This window comes from Pantherophis guttatus, chromosome 11, assembly GCF_059756535.1.
Source record: "Pantherophis guttatus breed Tessera chromosome 11, ASM5975653v1, whole genome shotgun sequence".
Taxonomy (NCBI): Eukaryota; Metazoa; Chordata; class Lepidosauria; order Squamata; family Colubridae; genus Pantherophis; species Pantherophis guttatus.
The window spans coordinates 19,104,634-19,127,428 of record NC_142073.1 but is presented as its reverse complement, the minus strand read 5'-3'; the positions used below and the strand labels follow the sequence as shown (position 1 = coordinate 19,127,428).

At 43.9% G+C, this 22,795-nt stretch overlaps 1 protein-coding gene across 2 annotated transcripts in view; it reads right to left on the bottom strand.

The window, feature by feature from the left end:
* PLCG2 (phospholipase C gamma 2) overlaps positions 1-22,795 on the bottom strand; it is a 106,312-nt gene that overhangs the window by 29,385 nt on the left and 54,132 nt on the right. For both annotated transcript variants that reach the window (XM_060681579.2, XM_060681580.2), the window contains exons 11-22: positions 21,497-21,615; positions 20,621-20,706; positions 17,853-17,973; positions 14,708-14,876; positions 11,748-11,852; positions 11,323-11,412; positions 10,022-10,200; positions 6,487-6,687; positions 5,042-5,161; positions 3,058-3,238; positions 1,269-1,337; positions 586-695 (exon numbers count right to left, since the gene is read on the bottom strand). In XM_060681579.2, the coding sequence (XP_060537562.1) occupies positions 586-695; positions 1,269-1,337; positions 3,058-3,238; positions 5,042-5,161; positions 6,487-6,687; positions 10,022-10,200; positions 11,323-11,412; positions 11,748-11,852; positions 14,708-14,876; positions 17,853-17,973; positions 20,621-20,706; positions 21,497-21,615 (1,550 nt within the window). The remainder of the gene's footprint in view (positions 1-585; positions 696-1,268; positions 1,338-3,057; positions 3,239-5,041; positions 5,162-6,486; positions 6,688-10,021; positions 10,201-11,322; positions 11,413-11,747; positions 11,853-14,707; positions 14,877-17,852; positions 17,974-20,620; positions 20,707-21,496; positions 21,616-22,795) is intronic.

Below are 22,795 nucleotides of genomic sequence, written 5' to 3'. Positions count from 1 at the left end.
CCTTTGAGATAAACATGACCTGGATGACTGAGAATCTCCACAGACATTCAACAAAGGTACAAAAAGAATAAGAATAATAATATTTGGCATAGGACCCGGGGACCTTCGAGACCGTCTTCTGCCACCAATAGCCTCCCACCGGCCAGTCCGTTCCCACAGAGAGAGTCTCCTCAGGGTGCCATCAGCCAAGTTATGTCAGCTGGCGACACCCAGGGGGAGGGCCTTCTCTGTGGGAGCCCCAGCCCTGTGGAATGAACTGCCCCTGGAAATACGTAAGATCTCCGACCTCCGGGTGTTTCGCTGCGCTCTGAAGACCCTGTTGTTCCGCCAGGCAGGGCTATCAACATAATTTTAAATTGGGGTATTTTAAATTTTTGGGGTTTTAAATCGGCCAAATCTATTTAATTATTTTAATTTTTAATCATTGTTGTGTCCTGTGTTTTTAAATTGGCTGTACACCGCCCTGAGTCCTTCGGGAGAAGGGCGGTATAGAAATAAAATTATTATTATTATTATTATTATTATTATTATTATTATTATTATTATTATTATTATTATTATTATTATTATTAATCTAAAACTTACCAGCCACCACTTTCTTTGGAGACATTATGAATTAAGGCTCCGCGACAGAATGTCAGTTCATCATCCCTTTTAGCTTGATAGTCGTACAAGGCTTTAACCGTTCTCTGGGGCTTCAAAGAAAGAAGCAATGGAAAAACATTTCAGATCCACAAGCAGGAATGGGATACAGCCGGTTCGGGTGAATCGGATGCTAAGAACTGGATGGTCCCAGCCACCCTGCCCCACCCCTCCCAGGAGTCTACACATGGCCCATTTTGGATGCCAGGTAAGTGCAGTGCCCACGTGGAGGCTCTGGGAGGGCGAAAAATGGACCTCCCTGAAGTTCCGGAAGTCTGGAAACAGGCCTGTTTCCGGCCTCCAGAGGGCCTCCGGAGCAGGGGGAAGGCCATTTTCAACCTCCTGGAAGCTCGAGGAAAGCCTCCGGAGCTTGGGGAGGCCGAAAATGCTGCCCCCCCCCCCCGTGGTGCAGGAGGCCGAGATGGCCACGCCCACCATGGCCATGCCCACCTAGCAACTGGGCAGAGAACCGGTTGCTAGAATTTTTGAATCCCATCCCTGTCCACAAATCAGGTGAATTTTGAGAAATGGTATGAATTGTGTTGACGTTTGAATGGAAAAAATGACAGATGAAGCGTAATTAGCACCCCATTCTTTTTGCTACGATCAAGATGAGTGTCACTCACCACAGAAGGTGTTATTTCGGTGGGCTCTACGTACATCTTGACTTCATACAAAGAGCTAGGATCTTTCTCCTAAATTGAAAGTCAAAATAAAATGAATTACCATCAACAATCTTGAGTCTTCAGCATGTTACCTTGCCTACATTAACATACAGCTATTGAATACCGGAAAATCTACCGGATTTTCCCTTTGTCCTTTGTCACTTTTGAGATTCCCCTGACCCCAAAAAGTCCAGCGTTACTTTAGCAAAAAAATTTCGGGGATCTTTTTCGATATTTGAGCTAGTTAGAAAAGGGAAACTTTCATAATGACTGATAATTGTATTGTGTTTACGACCTAGGTCTCTTTTCTTCTTGGTCTTCGGCTCAAAAAAAGTACCTGACTTTATTTTTAGAGCCATGTTGTCTAGGTTGCCACCTTAAGCTGAGCCATAATGTGATTGTGGGTCCTGGTTGTGGTGTTTGATGGCAGCCACGGTGGTATGCAACACAGAGAATTTTAACAGTCCAAGGTAGAATCACTCAATCATTCTCACACATTTATTTTCTCATGCAGCCAGAAAAGATTTGGCTGTGGCTTATTTTTTATCTGCTTGGGATATAAAATGATTTGAGTCTCTTAATCACAGTCTGAGGTTGGCTGGATTGAAATCTCCACTTTTCAATCTTGTGCTCTCCAGGTGAGCGAATACATGATTTTAAGGACTGTTCTAAAGTGATGGATTGCAACTAAAGAATGCTGTGTGTTTATGTCAGCTTTAAGGGATTTCTGCCTTACCGTGTTTCCCCGAAAATACGACGTGTCCTAAAAATAAGGCCAAGCCTGATTTTTGGAGTGGGTGTAAATATAGCCCTCCACCCGAAAATAAGCCCAGGGCAGCACGCGCATCCGGGATGCCCCTCTTTGGGCTTTCCGCTTAGGTGGCGGTGGGTGCAGCCAGTCCCCGTCCCCACTTGCTCGGCAGTCATCAGCCAGGGAACAGTGGCTCCCAACAGGAAGGAGCCCAGGCAAGCCGCACGTTCGGAGCTTCCCTGGCGGGCGCATGGCAATGCCGAGAGTGCTGCCACCAGCCTGGGAAGGGAGGCTCCCAGCAGGGAGGAGACCAGCCCACGGGGTCATCTGTACAGGCAGCCCACCACCACCACCACCCCGCCCTCACCGGCTGCTGGTCCAGACCGCCTAGGGCCGTGCAAGAAGCCTGGGCAGGGAGGGAAGGAAGCCCTGGTTTACCTTGCTCTGCTCCCTTAGGAGCGACCGCCAGGATTGCCTCTCTGCATCTTTTGGCACGCGTGCCTGTTGCTGGTCTTAGTGCGTGCAAGCACGCCAGAAACCATACCAGCTGGCCGGTGCACATGCATACTCTGGAAACAGGAAGATCATCTTCCTGGAGTGTGCATGCGCAATAAGCAGCTGCTCTTCCTGTTTCTGGCCTGCCGGTGCGCATGAAACCCAGCTGGCCGGTGCACCGGAACCCGGGAGAGCAACGGGTGACAGCTCCGCGTGCCCGGAGAAATCCGCCATCACGGACCTATACCATTTCAGACCAATGGTTGTCCAATCTCTTCTTAAAAACCTCCATGATGGAGCCCTTACATCTTCTGAAGATGTAACCATTCCACTGGTTAATTGTTCTAACTGTCAGGAAACTTCTCCTTAGTTCTAGGTTGGCTGTCTCCTTGATTGGTTTTCCTTCCGTTGCTTCTTGCCCAACAGTTCTTAAACGTTACAGTATGTCCCATACTAGGCTTCCGTAAGTGGTTTTTAGCACCCTCCTTAAAAAGAGGGACCTACCATGCTGTAACGCTCCAGAAGCTCCTCGGTCACCGGATATCGCAGCCTCATCTTCCTGTACAGGGGGTGCTTCTCATAGTAATTCACCAGCTCCACTAGACTCTCAAAATAAGCAGAGGTTCCCAAGACAAAGAGACGGCCCTCTTGCTTAATTCGACAATGCTTCACTTTCCCCTCCGCTCTGCAAAAGAAACGAGGAATGGCCCTTTTTAAAAAACAATCTAATCCGTGAGCAGGAACGGCCCTCAGAATTCCAGATTATTTATTTATTTAATTTATATCCCACCCTTTATTATTTTTACAAGTAACTCAAGGCAGAGGAGATCCAACACGTCTTCCTCCTTCCATTTTCCCTACAACAATTCTGTGTGATGGGTTGTGGAGAGAGAGAGAGACAGACAGACAGACAGACAAAGAGACAGACAGAGAGGAGGGAGGGAAGGAGGGAGGGAGGGACTGGCTCGCCCAGCTGACTTTCATGGTTAAGGCAGGACTAGAACTCACGGTCTCCCGCTTTCTAGCCTGGTGCCTTAACCACTAGACCAAACTGGCTTTCTGTTTAGCTGAGCCTTTGCAAACAGAGATTATTGTTTATGGATGACTCCATTTCCTGGCATCTGCAGGAGAAGAGGCCTGCAATATTTGCAAAGGGAGTATTAGAGGATCTGTTGACCCTTTGAGGTAGACCAGACAAGAAGCACAACCTTGAGTACCAATACTATCCTTATTGTAAGGTTACGTTAACAGAACCTTGAAAGACCTTCTCTTTACTTTCCAGAAAACTACAGACGGTCCCTTCTGAGACATCTGATGTCCTTTTTCCTTCTGTGGGCTGAGACATCATTTGTGTGACAATTGTCTAGGATAAGAATCTTCCTCCGTCCCCCAAGGTCATTCCTACAGACCATTATAAGATCTTCTAGCTTGTCCGAAAATGTTGCCAGTCTCCTGGCTGTACACTCAGCCACCAAACCCTTTCCTACCACTCTAGATAATAGAGTTCATCCTTCTTCTTTTCCTACTGGCAGTTGGGACAACCTGGATAATGGGTAATAAGCCATGTTTCTCAGGTTCCATCTTAACAGATTTGGACTGAATTAGGTGAAAACAGAAGGACTTGAGCTGTCGTGGTGCAGTGGTTAGAATGCAGTATTGCAGGCTGATTCTGCCGACTGCCAGCAGTTTGATCCTGACCGGCTCAAGATTGACTCAGCCTTCCATCCTTCCGAGATCGGTAAAATGAGGACCCAGATTGTTGGGGAGCAATAGGCTGACTCTGTAAACCGCTTATAGAGAGTGCTGTAAAGCACTGTGAAGCGGTATATAAGTCTAAGTGCTATTGCTACTTTCATTTTTAGAGAAGAAGAGAGAATCTGCTAAACTTAACCTGAGACTTACCCATCTCTTCAACTTTGAGGGCTGATTAAAGAACATCCAAGAACCCATGAAACTCAAGAACCCATGAAACATGACACTATTGTCATCTGATTAATCTAACAAAGTCAAGAAGGTTCTTTCAAAGCGTATGCAGTAATAAATGAATTAGTGCTTCAGATACCCCAAGATTCTTCATTGTCTGATTTTTTTTTCTGTGAAGTCAATCACAAGGCCCCTCCGAAAATTTATCTACCATGTTTCCCCAAAATAAGACCCTGTCTTATATATTTTTTTGAACCCCGAAATAAGCGCTTGGCCTTATTTTCAGGGAGGTCTTATTATTTTGGGGTGCGTGGAGCAAGACGGGGCTCCTCTTGCCGTCTTACCTGATTTCCAGCTCTGTCTCCCTAACCCTAACCAAAGGAAATGGCGGGGACCGGCTGCACATGTGTTTAAATATTTTTGGGGAGGGCTTATTTTCGGGGTGGGCTTATTTTCAGGGGGTTATTTTAGCACATGCGCTCAAAAGCCTGATTGGGCTTATTATCAGGAGATGTCTTATTTTCAGGGAAACACGGTAATCATTATCCCATGTGTCTTATCTTACCTGAAAGTTATGGCATAGGAATCCAGTTCATCTCTCTTCCTTATCAGGAAGGCTCCATCCCTTGGAATCCGCATCAGCATGTCTTCTGCTTCTCCGCGACTCAGGTTGCTGTAATACCAACTAACAGAGGGAAAAAAGGTGATTGCAGTTTCAAAAAACTTAATATCATGTAGTTTCAGACACCAGAGGGTGAAAGGAGGACAGAATTCCTTCTTTCTGCAACCAACAAGTTACTCTTGAATGTTGATACTGTGGGGGTTTTCCCTTCCTGCTGTCTAAATCCAGTCCTCCAGAAGTTGTGGATACTCCATCAATCACTGGAGGTTTTAAGAAGAGACTGGACAGCCATTTGTCCAGAATGGTATAGAGTCTCCTGGGGGTTGGATCAGAAGACCTCCAAAGTCCCTTCCAACCCTGTTATTCTGTGTTATTCCGTAATCCTCTGCCTTAAGACAACATTTCTCCATCTAAACCACAGGTGTCAAACTCACTGCGTCACGTTGCCGTCATGTGACGTTTCATGACGTATTTCCCATTTGCGGGGCTGGGGTGGGCGTGGCCTGCGCATGACGCAACTGGCCTGCAGGCCACCAGTTTGACACCTGTGATCTAAACACAGGGGTCACCAACCTTTCACACCTCAGGGACCACTAAATTCATAATTGTAAATCCCGTGGACAACTAATATGAATTTTTAAAAAGATAAACAGTATCTAGTGCAATATAAAAAATGCAAATATTTTTTCTGCGGATCACCAACATTTTCTCATGGACCACCAGTTGGTAACCGCTGATCTAAACCATTCCATTCCAAACAGGCACTGCTTGGACTGATATAAAGGATGAAATGGGTGCCTCAGTGCCAGACAATTACCCATCCCTTCCTTTGAGTAAGAGGAGCAGGGTGTGTTGAAATGTTATATCTCTCCCTCAGACACCGCACACATACAAGAGAGACAGACAGGCGGACAAGACCGTGGCTTCCAGCTCACGTGGCCATGCCAAGAGGCTCCACCAAGCTCCATGTCTCCAAATTTTCTCAAGAGACAAAAGCCAACCCAAGAAAGGAACAACAAAAAGTTAAGCCGGATAAACTGCCACCGAGATTAAATCCATCAACGGCAAAAAAAAGAAGCCCGTGGTTTTAAAAGTAGAGAAAAGTAAAGCAAGAGAATCCTGCTCACTTAACATCTCCCCGTTTTCTCTTGGCCGAGTGATTATCTTAGAGCTACCGGTTCCCAGAAAGTTTGCATCTCTTTCCAGACTCCTGAGGTTTAAACTGCATAGTCAAGGCATAATTCAACGCTGCGGTCAGTCCAGCTGACTTCCCCTGTTGCCTTAAATCAAATTCTCCATCAGCCACCGTAGCAAAGACCCACAGAAAGCTTGAGCTATTAAAAATAGCATTTCACCCCGCCCTGGAATTTCCTCTTGGCTCCACGTACTTCTTAGATTCGTGAGGTTTGGGGTTCGGGACGGCGTCAGTCAAACGCAGCTCAAACTCAGCGCAACGTAAATGAGCTTCTTTGTAATGCTGGATCAGGTCAGAAATGCTGTCGAAGGTGAGGTTATTGGTCAGGTAATATTTTATGCTGTCTCCATCTGTAGACGAACGGATGTGGCAGTGCTGGACTCTACCTGATCTCCTAGGACAAACGAGGAGAAAAGGAAAAGTTATATTTTTTTTAAAAAAAAGAAAGAACTCTCGTTCTTCTTTTAATTTGGGAACTGCAACTGTTTGCATCAGGAAAAAGAGGAAGGAAAAGTGAAGGAAACTGGGTCTCCTCAATTATGCAAATAGGAATAAGACAGGGGGGTCCCTGGTGCTCTCTAAATATGGTTGTTTTCGTGAAGACGTTTCATTATTCAACTAGGTCGGGGGTCAGCAACCTGCGGCTCTGGAGCCGCATGTGGCTCTTTGGGACCTTTGCTGTGGCTCTGTCAGGTTATCCTGCCACTGGCTGGCCCCACCCCTCGTCCTCCCCTTCCAGTCACTCTTTGCTTGGCCTGAGAAGGTAAGGGCAATCACAGGGGATGGAGAAGCAGCTGGGGCAAAGACAGAGAGGGGGAGAGAAAGAGACAGAGAGAGATACAGAGAGGGGGAGAGAAAGAGACAGAGAGAGATACAGAGAGGGGGGGAAGAAGGGAGGGAGATCAAAAGTGTTTTGTAGTTCCTGGTGTTTTTTAACAACCGGTTCTCTGCCCTAATGACCGGCTGGGTAGGCGTGGTTAAAGGGGGGGTCATGTGACTGATGGAAGTGAGTGACGTTGACTTGGCCATGCCCACCCAGGTTTTGTGACTCCCGGTATTTTCTTTTTATTATTATTAGTCATATTTCTATGCCGCCCACTCTCCGAGGACTCTGGGCGGCTCACCCCAAAGACAGTATACTAAATAGCATATTGCCCCCTAACAATCTGGGTCCTCATTTTACCCACCTCGGAAGGATGGAAGGCTGAGTCAACCTTGAGCCGGTGAGATTTGATCCCCTGATCTGCTGAACTAGCAGTCAGCTGAAGTAGCTGCAGTACTGCACTCTAACCACTACGCCACCTCGGCTCTTTTCTATGGGAAACGGGTCCAAATGGCTCTTTGAGTGTTTAAGGTTGCAGGCCCCCTGAACTAGGTAATATCATCAGTGTTAGAAGGGAGTGGGGTTGAGGAGGAGGAGGAGGAGGAGGAGGAGGAGGAGGAGGAGGAGGAGGAGGAGGAGGAGGAGGAGGAGGAGAACAGTTGGTGCTCTCTGAGCTTGGTTGTTTTCTTGCAGACATTTCATTACCAAAGTAAGTAACATCATAAGTGCTAGAAGGGAACAGGATTTGTGGAGTGTAGTAGAAAGGGGAGGAGGAGGAGAAGGAGGACAATGGGAGTCAGTGCTTTCTGAGCCTGGCTGTTTTCTTGCAGACACTTCATTACCAAATTAGGTAACATCATCAGTGCTAGAAGGAAATGGGGCTTGCTCTGTTTTATATATTAGTGGCTTGTTCTTTCAGTTTTGATGGGGTGTGTTGTTTTCTTCTTGGTAATTCCTTCTTGATTAGGCTGTTTATTGTTGTGTCTGAGTCAGTTCCTTCACTGGGGTAAACAGAGAACAAACCCCATTCCCTTCTAGCACTGATGATGTTACCTAGTTTGGTAATTAAACATTTGCAGGAAAACCACCAAGCTCAGAGAGCATCAAGGAACACACACACACACCCATTCAACCCTGAGGTACAAATATTCTCTTCTAAGATTTTAATGATATATAGATAATCCTTGGTTTATGACCGTAATGGAACCTGCCCATTATGGTTGTAACTCATGACGGTGACCCACAATCTCATTTTACAAACTTTTTTGTGGAGATCGTTAAATTCGCTTTCAACAACAACAACAACAACAAACCAGAAGAAAATGCCAATTTTCGGCAAAAAGTAGGCTGGTTGGTTGAGTTGAAGTCCCGACTTCTTAAGTTTGAAAAGCGCTGCTTTAAAGTGTTTTAGCTCCTTAGATTTGCTTCTAAGCCAGCCAAAACGTAAGAACAAATTCAGGAAACAGCTTGCTTACTCCCTAAACAATCAACCCATCTAAATCAGGAAGTTTAGTTTTTCCAGTTCCAATTATGTGCAACATTTCATAACAGGCTGATAGAAGAATTTGGGCATTGGTGGGACCATTCGTGGATTATATTGAGCCCGATTCAGCCTCACTACACTGGCTCGTGTCATCAGCAGTAATTTTAGTACTGCCAACCCTGAGGTTGACCTGACCGAAGCCATTTTGAGGCTTCAGTGTTGCCACACTGGAGCTAAGGAATAGGGAGGGGGCAGGGGTGGGCTTCAAAAAATTTAACAAGGGGTTCTCTGCCCGGTTGCTGGGTGGGTGTGGCCATAGTGGGCATGGCCTAGTGGGCGTCATGCACCACGGCGGGGGGGGGGGCGTTTTTGCCCTCCCCAGGCTCTGGAGGCTTTCCTCGAGCCTCCAGGAGGACAAAAATGGCCTCCCCAGGCTCCAGAGGCCCTTCCCGAATTTCCAGTAGGCCCGTTTTTTGTCCTCCCCAAGCCTCTGTGTGCGCCCTGCACTTACCTGCATCCAAAACGACTCCTGGAATGGGCGGGGCGGAGTGGGCAGAGCCAGTGAGGAGTGGGATTTGGGGGTTCTCCGAACTGCACAGAATCTTAGCTAGAGGTTCTCCTGAACCCCTGTGAACCCCCAGCAGCCCACCCCTGGGAGAGGGGGAATAGAGATAGCTGGGGTTTTGCCAAAATAAAATACATCCTCCTGGGAACCAAGGACATTCTCATCCCTGGTTTGAGAGAGGGAGTGACGTTACGGGGCAGCCGGACATCACCTTGATTGGACCATGTGGCTGATTGTTTGGGGAAAGAGAAAAACTTTTACTTTTAATTAGGTGAAAATCGCGGGAACTTTCAGAGTCGGTTTTCACCAGAACTGTGCCAATATGACATATCCTATAAAATACTCCTTGAGGAATCTACCTGCCTCGGAGTTTTGTTTGCTATGGGATTATTACTTGGAACCCTGACAAGTACATTTTTTTCTCCAAATGCACCTTCTTCCCCAATGTGACAAAACTAGATTCGTACACCAAACAGGAAAAGGTAAGGTAAAGGTAAAGGTTCCCCTCACACATATGTGCTAGTCATTCCCAACTCTAGGGGGCGGTGCTCATCTCTGTTTCAAAGCCAAAAAGCCAGCGCTGTCTGAAGACGTCTCCGTGGTCATGTGGCCGGCATGACTCAATGCCAAAGGCGCACGGAATGCTGTTACCTTCCCACCAAAGGTGGTCCCTATTTTTTTCTACTTGCATTTTTTACCTGCTTTCGAACTGCTAGGTTGGCAGAAGCTGGGACAAGTAACGGGAGCTCACCCCATTACGCGGCACTAGGGATTCGAACCGCTGAACTGCCGACCTTTCGACTGACAAGTTCAGCGTCTTAGCCATCAGGAAAAGCGTGTTCCAAAATAGCCCTTACCAGAATGAGAGGGTGTAATCATTTGGGTAGGCTTCACTCTCCCTGACCAAGAAGGTCCCGTCTTTGCCACCCATTTCAGCACAATATTCCTGTAGGAGCTTTTCGGCTGTGGTCCTCCCTTCCGCCATCTTCCCATGGAACCATTTCTCACCGTAGTGTAGCTCCGTGCTTTTCACTTCCTAAAATATAATGAAGAATATTTCATCCTTCTTCAATTTGTCATTATTATCTCACTGGTCATGTAGAGCTCGTCCTTGATTTGTGACCACAACCGGGACCAGAATTTTGGTTACTGAGTGACGCAGTTATTAGGTGAATCATCACATGACTGGATAGGATTTTATGGGCATTATTTACTGCGGTCATTAAACATGGTTAAGCAGATCCGGCTACCCTAATTCACTCTGCTTGCCAGAAGCCAGCCGGGAAAATTGCAAATGGCAATTAAGTGATTGCAAAACACCGCAACCATCATAAATGAGAACTGGTTGCCAAGCACCCAAATTGCAATCATGTGACTACAGGGGTAGTGCGACGGTTGTACCTTTGAAGTGACTTTTTCCAAAAGCAGTGTAACTTTGAACCATGGTTACATGAATGTAAGTCAAAGTGTCAAGTTCGAAGTGCGCTTATGCTGTTGCAACTTTTATTGCTTCTCAGCTTGCCAACAAACTAGAGGGGAGGGAAGGGTAAAATGGAATGTAGACTCCAGACACCAAGAAGACAAACTGTGAGAGCCAAGGACACTTCAGCAGGTGTTTGGAAAACCCAAAGACACTTTCTCATAACACTCAATTGGACAATGTGCCCTGCACTAATAGGGGTAGGGAGAAGTCTGTATTTTAATTATGTGGGATTGTGCAGGAATTAGCCAGAGCTGGTTTTGCCTTAATCAGTGCTGAAATGATGTACTCAATAAAGTTTTGCATTAAGAGACTGGATCGTCTCGATTGTGCTTGCTCGGTTGGGTTCGTCAGTTGGAACGTTGACACAAAGATTACCTGTACTCATGAGCAGCTTGGCCAGATTTGATAGGATTAATAGTTTGCCAATCATTTTCTCTGCTGGTTGAAACACTACCCACCTTAGAGTGCTGGCTAGCTTTGAATTAATTTGATTGATTAATTTTAATTTTTGATGTAATTTTAATATTTTTATTTAATTTTAATTTTAACTTTTGATTTAATTTTAACTTTTGATTTAATTTTGATTTAAATCTTCCAGGGTCGCTAGGTGTCAGGTGGCACGTAAATTTAATAAAAATAAATAAGTAAAATACATAAGTTTATGAGTTTACATACCTTCGATGGTTCTTCTTCAGCATTCTGTTCTATGTCGTCACTGAAGGACAGCTTTCCGTTGGCTACAGCACAATAATGACGAGTCCATTTCTACGAGGCCAAAAATGGTTTAAAGACAAGTTTGTCCTCAAATCAGAAAAAGATAGCAATACACTTCTCAAAATATCTCTTTCCAGTGGTGGGTTCCACTTACCTTTGCTACCGGTTTGCAAACGTGACCTGGCCCTGCAGCACTGCTGCACATGCGCAGACGGTATGTGATGACCTCCGGGCGTTTCCCCCCCCGCCGATGCTACCGGTTCGCACGAACCGGGGCAAACCGGTAGGAACCCACCACTGTCTCTTTCCGTTCTCATTTCTCCATGGTGAATGCCAGCCACAAAGGAACTTCTGTGCCAAACAGGAGAAGTAGGAACATTGCTTACCTGGTCAATGGTGTCCCACATGAAGAGTTCTCCTTGTTGCTTCTTTTCCTCTTTCTTATCTTCTGTGTTCACATCGACATCACCTTTGGGTCCCAGTTTTTTATGCTGTTGTAAATGAAGAAAGTAATCATGAGAAACGAACACCTTGGATGAGTTCTCCAAGACTTTTCCCTTGAACTTCTGCTTTAAACAACGTCCTTAAAGAAGACAATGCCCTGTTCAAAGAACATGATCATCATTGTTGTGGCCCACCAGATTCGGACAGTGAGGAGGTTGGGGAGGAACGTGGGCTAGTCCTGGAGTCTGGGGAAGGCTTGGACGAGGGCTCTGAGTCGGAGGCAGAGAGGGGGCCAAGGACATCTGGTAGTTCTTTGCTGCCTCCAGAGTCTGACATCACCTTCTGACAAGAAATGTCAATGGGGAAACAAGACTCACTTAACAACCATGTTCCTAACTTAACAACTGCAGTGATTCACTTAACAACGGTAGCAAGAAAGGTTGTAGAGTGGGGCAAAACTCACTTAACAACTGTCTTGCTTAGCCATGGAAATTTGGGACTCCATTGTGGTTGCAAGTCGAGGACTATCTGTAGTCTTATTTAGTTTGGAATAAGGATCGTTTCCAATATTAAATAAATTGGTTTTATCTTTGCTTACATGTATTTCTCCTCAGCTGTTTTAAATTGGTTTTACTATCCTACCAAATTGTTAAATTCTAACCACAGAATTGGGACGCGGTGGCTCAGTGGCTAAGATGCTGAGCTTGTCGATCGAAAGGTCGGCAGTTCAGCGGTTCAAATCCCTGGTGCCGCGTAACGGGGTGAGCTCCCGTTACTTGTCCCAGCTTCTGCCAACCTAGCAGTTCGAAAACACGTAAAAAATGCAAGTAAAAAAATAGGGACCACCTTTGGTGGGAAGGGAACAGCGTTCGGTGCGCCTTTGGCATTTAATCATGCCAGCCACATGACCAGAGAGACGTCTTCGGACAGCACTGGCTCTTTGGCTTTGGAACGGAGATGAGCACCGTCCCCTAGAGTCAGGAAAGACTAGCACATATGTGCGAGGGGAACCTTTACCTTTACCTAACCACAAAAATTAACCATGGGGGGGTGGAATCTAAATTGTTCAAGAAACCTACATAGATGTACTGAAGATCAAAGTTTTTGTATAGAGTTTACTTGCTTTGGAAAATTTCAGTTTCCATGGTTGAGGATCTCTGGCACTCAAGCTTAATATTACAATAGTGCGTAATGCTCAACAATTCGACTTTGAAACATACAAATGCAAAAGTCGGTTTCCTTTGCTACTCCCAGTGAAATTTTCTGTATTTCCAGGATTTGTTCACGAGAAAGATAAGCCTGCCAAGATGTACACCTGTTTCACCGCTCAGAATTATTAAGCCCAAAATGAATTGTTTTACGGTAGGCGTTGGTTAGGAATGAAATTGTTCTAAAGAATAGTCAATTCTGATCTGGATGAAATCTGGCTTTTAACGGTGGCAAATTTAAGGCGTACCGCTTCTGTTGAATGCCAACCTTGTGCTATTAGTATTAGATTAATTATCACGATATTTAAAAAAATAATGCATTTGCTGGGAAAGAAGATACAAGAGGAATATTTCAGCCTGGCCTCTGTGCACAGTGTTGTGGCCCGTACGCGGCCTATGCAGCTGGTAGCTGATTGTGACAGCGAGGAGGCTGGTGTCGTGCTGTGCCAGCAGCCTGTGCAGCTGGCACTCAAGTCAGACAATGAGGAGGCTGGAGAAGATGTGGTGCCAGAGGCGGGGATTCAGCCAGGGCCTTCAGAACCTTCAGAAGCTCCCATAAGTGAAGAGGAAGAAGAGAAGGAGCCTCTTCTCGATGCACGGGCGCGCAGAGCTGCCAAAAGGCAGAAGTGGCTCCTCAGGAGGAGGTCTCCTTGAGAGTAATGCTTGGGGCTAATTGGCCACTCCCTTAGCCTATTTAAGGAAGGATGACGACTGAGGCAATTTGCAGGGAACAACTTCGTTCACTCTCTTTCACATAAAGGTAAGTAGAACCCACCCCTGACCAAGCCACACTACGCCCACGAAGCCACGCCCACAGAACCAGTAGTAAAAAAATTTGGATTTCACCACTGGGACAGACGGATGAATTGTACAAAGCCAACAACACCGTATCCAATTCCAAAGCTAGAGAAGAAGAAAAAAAATCTCAGGGCATTTCCTAAATCTTATACTTTCTATCACCCAAGTGTTGTGACTCTGACCCCCAAGGCCGACTTATCGGAGGGAGAAGGCTCCGAACATGAAGGAGAGGAGTTGGCCAGGCCTCCCTCTCCAGGACCCTCCTCTCTGGCAATGCCTCAGGTGTCTCCCAAAGGAGAAGAGATTGGCCAGGAGCCAGGTATCTCCTCGCAGTCAGACAGTGATGGAGATAAGTCTTGGCTGGATCCACGCCAGCGTCGGAGAGACAAGCGCACGCAGCAGAAAAGGAGGCGTGCCAGAGATTAAGCTGAGTCACTGGACCACACCCCACAGGGGATAAAAAGGGGGTGAGGTGGCCATTCAGACTCTGTGATGGACAAAACTAACTACTAGTGAGTCACATTGTATCTTTGAAACAACGTTATCTGCCTTGGATTTAATACGGACTGGACTTGACAATTCTTGAACTGTGTGTATCTTGTTTGGGTTTATCTGACGGAGGAACAACCCCTCCCTCTATGAGTAAAGTTCTTGGCAAGCAGCTACTGGGTTGCTGCCAATCCTCTTATCGAAAGAATTTGTTGTCTGCAAGTTTTATTTAACCCCTGGCTATCTGTTTGTGTGTGTGTGTGAGACGGGGACAGAACACCAGGGAGAAAGTTCTCAAGAATAGGAAATCTCCATCTCAGTTCCCTTCGAGAGAGCAAGACAAAGGGAGACAACTGCATCCGTGCATTTTATTACTTTTTTTTTTTTAACTGCCAAATCAAACTTACCTTGATGATGACCTTTCCTTTCAACTGAGTTGGGGACGGGAGCTGATCAGCGCTGGCTTCCACAGGCTTTGCTAGAAGTTGGTCTCCAAACACTTCCCGGAACACCTTTGCTATGTGGCGCTGCTGCTCCACGCTGCAATGCTCTTCGATTGACAAGATCACTGGGTACCTTCAAGGAAAAGAGAGAAATACTCATGAAGAGTATTTATCTATCTGGTTTATCTATCTTTATCCTTATCTTTAACTTTATCTTTTCCTCCTCCTCCTCCCCACTCCTCCTCCTTTCTTTTGGATTTTCAGAAACTCTTGATCTATTTTCTGAAAAGTTCTTCATGCCACCCTCCACTCCCATCAATTCTGGAGATGCTCTCCATGAATTTCAGATCCTGCAGAAGATCAACCTTCCCTGAGGAACCATCAAGTTCTCTAATGTATTGTGAAGGTAGCAGGAGGTAGCCATTGCAACATTAGAAGAATTGTTATTGTTCCTGCGAAAATAGAGCATCAAAGCAGTGGCATTTCTTTCCTAAGATCACCTTCATTTAAAGGTCTGAGAAATCTGGGCTCCTCATATTGTTCCAGCTCATAAACCTTATATTAGCCTGATCCAATCTTCTACAGTTCAGGTGGCTGCCTTTGCTCCTTCCAAAACTCAAGCTCCATGGTCAATAGCTGGCCAAATTGTAGCCTCTGTGATAATAAGGATTCTTTTGGATCCACCATGGCTCTGGTAGACTAGAGTTTAGTCCAATGTCTATGGAGATTCTCAATCATCCAGGTCATAGTTGTCCCAAAGATGCTTTTACCAACAGGCAACTGGACTTGCTTAGTTTTTTCCTTTGAAAATATTTTGAGAAGTGAGAAGCCAAAACCAAAATATTTTCAAAGAAATAAACCAAAAAAGTCTATTGCCTTTTGGGAAAAAAGCCTCTCTGGGTTTAACCTAGTGTTTTCTCAACCTTCGCACATTTAAAATGGGTGGACTTCAACTCCCAGGATTCCCCATCCGGCATGGCTGGCTGGAGAATTCTGGGAGTTGAAGCCCACCCATCTTAAAGTTGTCAAGAGCGAGAAACATTGATTTAGTCTGTCAACCCTGGAGCCATCTTTGAGCGTCTTCAGGGTTGCCGCAGGGAGGCTGGCTGGAGCTGTGGGAAAGGGAAGGGGGAATAGAGATAGCTGAGGGGAATATGTAGCCAAAACAACCTTCTTTCTTCTGGGGATCAAGGACACTCTCACCAGCACCTGGAGGGGCGTGGATGGGGAGAGAGACCTGATTGGGGCATGTGATGGTAGTGTATAATTTGGGGAAGAACTTATTTGAACTGGGTGGGTTTCCACCAGCTGTGCCAATATGACATGCCTAATAAATCAATGCTTTGTGGAACCCTGCCTTGGAGTTTCGATTTCCTATGGGCTGTTACTTGGAACCCTGACATAGCCGTTATAAAAATAGGGCCCGCAAACCTTGAGTCTATAGCTAATCCACTTGGAAAGAGCTTCAGAATGTGAATGAATTCTGCTTTATTTTCGGGCTATATCAACAGAATCTTGCAAAGCATACAAAAATGAAATGCCCGTTTTTCACGTTATCAAGGGGAACTACCTACAAATTTTCCTGCTGTCTCTTTTACAGCCTGGTAAGATAAGGAAATCCTTTCTGGATTTCTTTCTCTGCCTGTTATGCAGCTGTGGGCTAGGCACTTTCTTATCTAATCGTTCCCAACCAGTATCTCTTTCCCTGCTCAACCAAGGTCATTCTCACACATGGTTACAGTGACATGTAAATTGAAGAAATATGGTAGGTGGGCTTCGAATCTGTTTGCACATTTGACAGTTCTTTACTAACAGAGCCAATAAACTGTTCATAATTGGCCACTTATCTATTTGCAATTAAATTTAATCTTCCACTGTGAGTCACATGAGTGTTTCAGTGGGCAACGGCAGCTGAATTCCCAGAACTGGTGCTCTTTATAACAGTACGGCACTGGGGAAATCAAATAAAGCTTTTCTAGTAAAGCATTTATTTTAGTGTACGGCATCTACAGAGGTCATGCAAACACTGATACACCACACTAATGAAACCCACTGTACATACAAACACAAATATAAGTTTAAATAAAGCATCAGCAAATACACACACAGAGAAAGACATACAGATAGAAAGAATGCGGCAATACAATAGACGAGATAAAATATTAAAATAAAACTATGATAAAATCACCATAATACGGCACCATAGAGTTGCAATAGGATAGATGTTATAATTAAGTAATTATAATTAAGGAAGTTACTTAAAGCGATCGACAATAACCAGGAGGTCACCCTGTGTTGTGACCCCGACTCCCGAGCCTGTCCTAACAGAGGAAGAGGACTCAGAAGGTGATGGGGAGGAACTGACAAGGCCTCCCTCTCCAGGACCCTCCTCTCTGGCAATGCCTCAGGTTCCATCCAAAGGCCAAGAGGAACAGCCTGGGATATGCCAGGAGGAAAGCATATTGGAACAACAACAGATAGGGAGCGAGGATGATGAATCCTGGCTTGATCCCAGGCAGCGTCGGAGGGAGAAGCGTGTGCAGCAATGAAAGAGGCGTGGGAGGGCCAGAGATTGAGCTGAGTCACTGAGCCACACCCCACAAGGAATAAAAGTGGGTGTGATTGCTCTTCCGGCTTTGTGACGGTCAAAGTTAAAAACCTGAGAGTCACATCGCGTTACCTGAAATCTGGATTGGACCTTGGCCAATTCTTGCTTCGTGGATTACTTTTTGCTACTGAACCAGACTGAGGATAAACTCTCTCTTGCTGACTGTGAGTGAAAACTGACTTGGCAGGCATTTCGCAGTTTACTGCCAAGACTCTTATCTGCAAGGGTTTCTAGTCTGATTGCTTAATAAAATCTTGGCAGGCGTGCCTGGTTGTGTGTTTGCCTGTGTGGGGAAGGGGGACAGAACACCCTGGATCCGCAAGTAGGAATTTTGTCAAGTCTCTTCTAGTCTGTAAGAAAATGTTTTCAATGCCAAACACACTTGAAAAGCTTAAGAACAGAGAAGGGAGTAGTAGAATTCAAAATATCCTATTTATTTTTGCAGCAGAAAATTCTGAAAAGCATTACTCTTGTGGGTAACTTAAAAGAATCCGCACTTACTCAGATGCTACAAACGCATAGTCTTTGATTGCCTGCACAACATCATCAAATTTAATTTTGGTGGTTCGTGTCCATCCATGATAGATAATGGGCTTTCCGTCGGGACCATCCCAGCAATCCACTAAGACAGCCAACAAAAAGTACAATACTTAATTGTAACACAGGAAATATAAAGTTAAATATTGATAGAAGAGAACATGTGTAGCTCAAGGTTGAACTGTGGGGTCCTTGATGCTCTCTGAGCTTGATGGGTTTTCTTGCAGATGTTTCATTACCCAACCTAGGTAAGATGATAGCACTGATGATGTTACCTAGTTGGGTAATGAAATGTCTGCCATAAAACTACCAAGCTCAGAGAGTGCCAAGGACCCCAAAGTTAAATACTCAATTGCCCAATGAGTAAATGAGAAGTGTGAGGGACAAATTAGATACTTATCAGCTATTAATTTTGAAAGGCAATGCAACTATTGGGGCATCAAAGAAGTAAAAACTAAGAATCCTGGAATGGAAAGTCTTATCATTTTTCTTCTGCTTCTTCATGTCAGCCGGATCATTTCAGAAGAAGGATTTTGTTATTTGAAGAACAAAAGAGCCTTGGTGGTGCAGCGGACTAAAGTGCTGTTAAGTAGCACTTAGTTGCCAGCTGCCTGCAATTACTGCGAGTTCAAATCTTATCAGGCTCAAGGTTGACTCGGCCTTCCATCCTTACGAGGTAGGTAAAATGAGGACCCGGATTGTGGGGGCAATAAGCTGACTTTGTATAAAAAAGAACACCGCTTGGGGGGGGGGGGCCCGAAAGCCCTACTAAGCAGGTATATACAAAAGTATGAAGGCTATTGTTTAACGCATTGTAAGCCGCCCTGAGTCTCCAGAGAAGGGCGGCATATAAATCGAACCAATAAATAAATAAATAAATAAATAATAATAAAAAAAACAGCAGCCCACGAGTGCAAATCTGGATTTGAACTACAAGTTTCTGTGACTGACATTCTGCCTTTTTTGAACCACCATTTCGGTAAGACTTGTTTTACTAATCAAAAGCAAGAAACTCCAGGGTTAGTTCCTTGATATACGAGATAAAGAAGCAGTGCAAAAGCATTTACTACGGTGCCTGCTGTGAACAATAAAGTCTGGAGTAATTCAACAGGAAATTTCATAAGAACGGATAGCAATTGTTTATTTTAATGGATAACTCTGGTATCCGTTGTTTTATCTTTCCTTGGTAAACTGCAGCCGCACTTCGGCATCAAAAGGAGAATTAGTTTAATAAACGAAGACTTGATTACAACGATCTTCTAAAAATATTACTGCTTCTGAAAGATTTTAGTTTATTATTTATTTATTTATTAGTTATATTTCTATGCTGCCCACTCTCCGAGGACTCTGGGTGGCTTACACCAAAGACAGTATACTAAATAGCATATTGCCCCCTAACAATCTGGGTCCTCATTTTACCCACCTTGGAAGGATGGAAGGCTGAGTCAACCTTGAGCCGGTGAGATTTGATCCGCTGATCTGCTGAACTAGCAGTCAGCTGAAGTAGCTGCAGTACTGCACTCTAACCACTGCGCCACCTCGGCTCCTATAAAGGAGATTATTTGTAGCTCAGGGTTGGAATGTGGGGTCCTTGGTGTTCTCTGAGCTTGGTTATTTCCCTACAGACCTTTCTTTACCAAACTAGGTAACATCATCAGTGCTGATTGTGTTAACATAGCTAGGATAATAAAACAACTGCAAGAAAAGTTCAAAGAGGACCAAGGACCCCTCAGACTTTACATAATTACCATAATTTAAGAAAATATAAATTTTTATGAGGGGTCCTTGGTGCTCTCTGAACTTGCTTGTTTTCTTCCAGACATTTCATTTACCCAAACTAGTCTAGCACTGATGATGTTACCTAGTTTGGGTAATGAAACGTCTACAAGAAAAGAACCAAGCTCAGAGAGGACCAAGGATCCCTCAGACTTTAAGATGATTATCATAATTTAAGAAAATGTAAATTTTTATGAGGGGTCCTCGGTGCTCTCTGAGTTTGGTTGTTTTCTTGCAGGCATTTCATTACCAGACTAGATAACATCATCAGTGTTGCCTGATACAGCATTACCGATAATGTTACTTGGGTTATAAAACGTCTGAAAGAAAACAAGCAAGTTCAGGGAGCACCAAGGACCCCTCATAAAAATTTATATTTCCTTAAATTATGGTAATTTTAAAGTCTGAGGGATCCCTCTCAAGTCAATCCTGAGCTACAAATATTCTCCTTTATTGACACATAGCTCCCAGTGACCGGTAAGATCCCACAGAGTTGGTCTCCTCCGGGTCCCGTCAGCTAAACAATGCCGGCTGGCGGGCCCGTGGGGGAGGGCCTTCTCTGTGGCTGCCCCAGCTCTCTGGAACCAATTACCTCCTGAAGTCTGGATCGCCCCCACCCTATTGGCCTTCCGGAAAGCGGTGAAGACCTGGCTTTTCCGGCAGGCCTGGGGGCGTTGATCTCTCTGTTGCGATCTTGTGAGATCCGGTCATGAATGGTGTGCATAGGCTTTTAATGTTTTAATTTTTAAATGTTTTTATAATGGTTTTTTTTTTTAAATGCATTGTAAGCCGCCCTGAGTCTCCGGAGAAAGACGGCATATAAATTGAATTATTATTATTATTATTATTATTATTATTATTATTATTATTATTATTATTATTATTATTATTATTATTATTATTATTATTGATGGATTTTTGTGTATGGGGTGAAAAGGAAGAAAGAGATTACTCACGCTCAATACATCGACACCCCATTCGTAGACATCTAATGTAAGCTTCTGGGGAAGATTCGCTACGAAGTTGATCACCAGTGAGATAGCTAAGCCGGAAAGAAAAGCATTCAAAAATGAAATGCAGCTATTGATTAAACTAATACTATTGATTAAATAAATAATGAAAGATTATAATTCAATATGAAGATGTGTATGTTTGCTAAATGTAACAAATATCATTAAAAATATTTTATTTGTATTAAAATGCATGACATACAGGTGATTGACATAAAAGTAACATATTTGAAATATTGATTAACTAAATAATGAAGGATTATAAATTGAACAAGCAAATAATGGAAGATTTTAATTTAATATAAATGTTTGTATTATTATGAGAATTCTATAAGCTTGCTAAATGTAATAAATCTGATCAATAACATTCTATTTATATTCAAAGGTATGACACTTAGAATAGGGTGATTGACATAAAAATGACACATTGAAACACTGAATAACTAAATAATGAAAGATTATAATTTAACAAAAATATGTATATTATTACTAGAATTATATAAGCTTGTTAAATGAAACAAATATGATTCATACCTATTTTATTTGTATCAAAATGTATGAGACTCAGGTGCCACACTGTTCATGCATTGATGTGTTTGTAAAAAATAAAAAATAAAAAACTTGGGGAAAAAATGAAATGCAGCTTTCCATGTTATCAATGGTGAGCAGATAGAATAGATAGAATTCTTTATTGGCCAAGTGTGATTGGGCACACAAGGAATTTGTCTCCGATGCATAAGCTCTTGGTGTACAGACAAGCAACAAGTCATAAATCATGATCACAATCGTAAAATACAGTCAGATCAAAGACTAGCAACTTACGTATTATGGGAAGAAGAAATCCAGTAATGGGATAAAGGATTATTCATATCTTGCGGGTCCACGGAAGCATACTTTTCATCCCAAATGGTGTTTTCTTTTGAAAAAAGGTAGGTAAGAAACTACAGTACAGAAAGACAGAGAGAGAGAGATGGGGAAATGTAAATAAATGTTATTTACCTAGGATGGACTAATTCAGTGATCATCCCATCATTCCCCGTTGTCACTGTGTAGTTGTTTTAAAGAAATAAAAGGGGGAAACAGAAGTCAAGAATGAAGGATGTCAGAAGATTTGACAAGGAGACAGAAAGAGAGAGGCAGAGAGAGTCCATGCAAATTTGTTCTATTACATACTTAATTAAATTAATTAATTAATACTTGGCCTGTATCATGGCTAGGAATGTTGCGAGAGAGACAGACAGACACAGAGACACAGAGAGAAGAGACACACAGAGAGAGATAGAGAGAGACAGACAGACAGATGCACACACAGAGAGAGAGAGAGACTAAGTGTTGGAAATGTCACCAGACACTGGGATCGTATTACCATATGTGGTGGACATGTGCAGAAGCGAGAAATTATTGGGCAAAAATTCGGATTTGGTTAGAGAAAATGAATCAGCAACATATTGATTTAAAACCAGAGCTGTTTCTGTTGGTATTTTACCTGAGAAAATTAGTAAAGAAAATGTATGTTTGATTATTCATGTAATAACTGCAGCGAGAATTGTATTTGCACAAAATTGGAAAGCGGAAAAAATCCCTACAGAGGGAGAGGTGATTAAGAAAATATTAGAATGTGCAGAAATGAATAGATTAACATTAGCAATTAAAGGGAAGGAAGAATCGGAGTATTACAACATATGGGGGCAATTTTATTATTGGATAGAAGATGAACAGCGACAAAAAGCGGTGCAAAATTAAATATATAAATAAATCTCTAAAGCCACTCACAAAGAATTCCAAAGGCTGGAAAAGGACCTTAGAGAATGGTCTCCAATCCAACCCGTTGATCCAATCTTTTCCTAAAGTCTCCAGCAATGGAGCACCCACAATTCCCAGAGGCAAGCTCTTTCATTGATTAATCATTCTTAGTGTCAAGAAACTCCTCCTTGTTTCCAGGTTGAATCTCCTTCTGTTGCTTCTTGCCAGTGGTGAAATTCAACTATTTTTTACTACCGGTTCTGTGGGCGTGGCTTGGTGGGCGTAGCAGAGGAAGGATATTGCAAAATCCCCATTCCCTCCCCACTCCTGGGAGAAGGATATTGCAAAATCCCCATTCCCTCCCCACTCCTGGGGGAA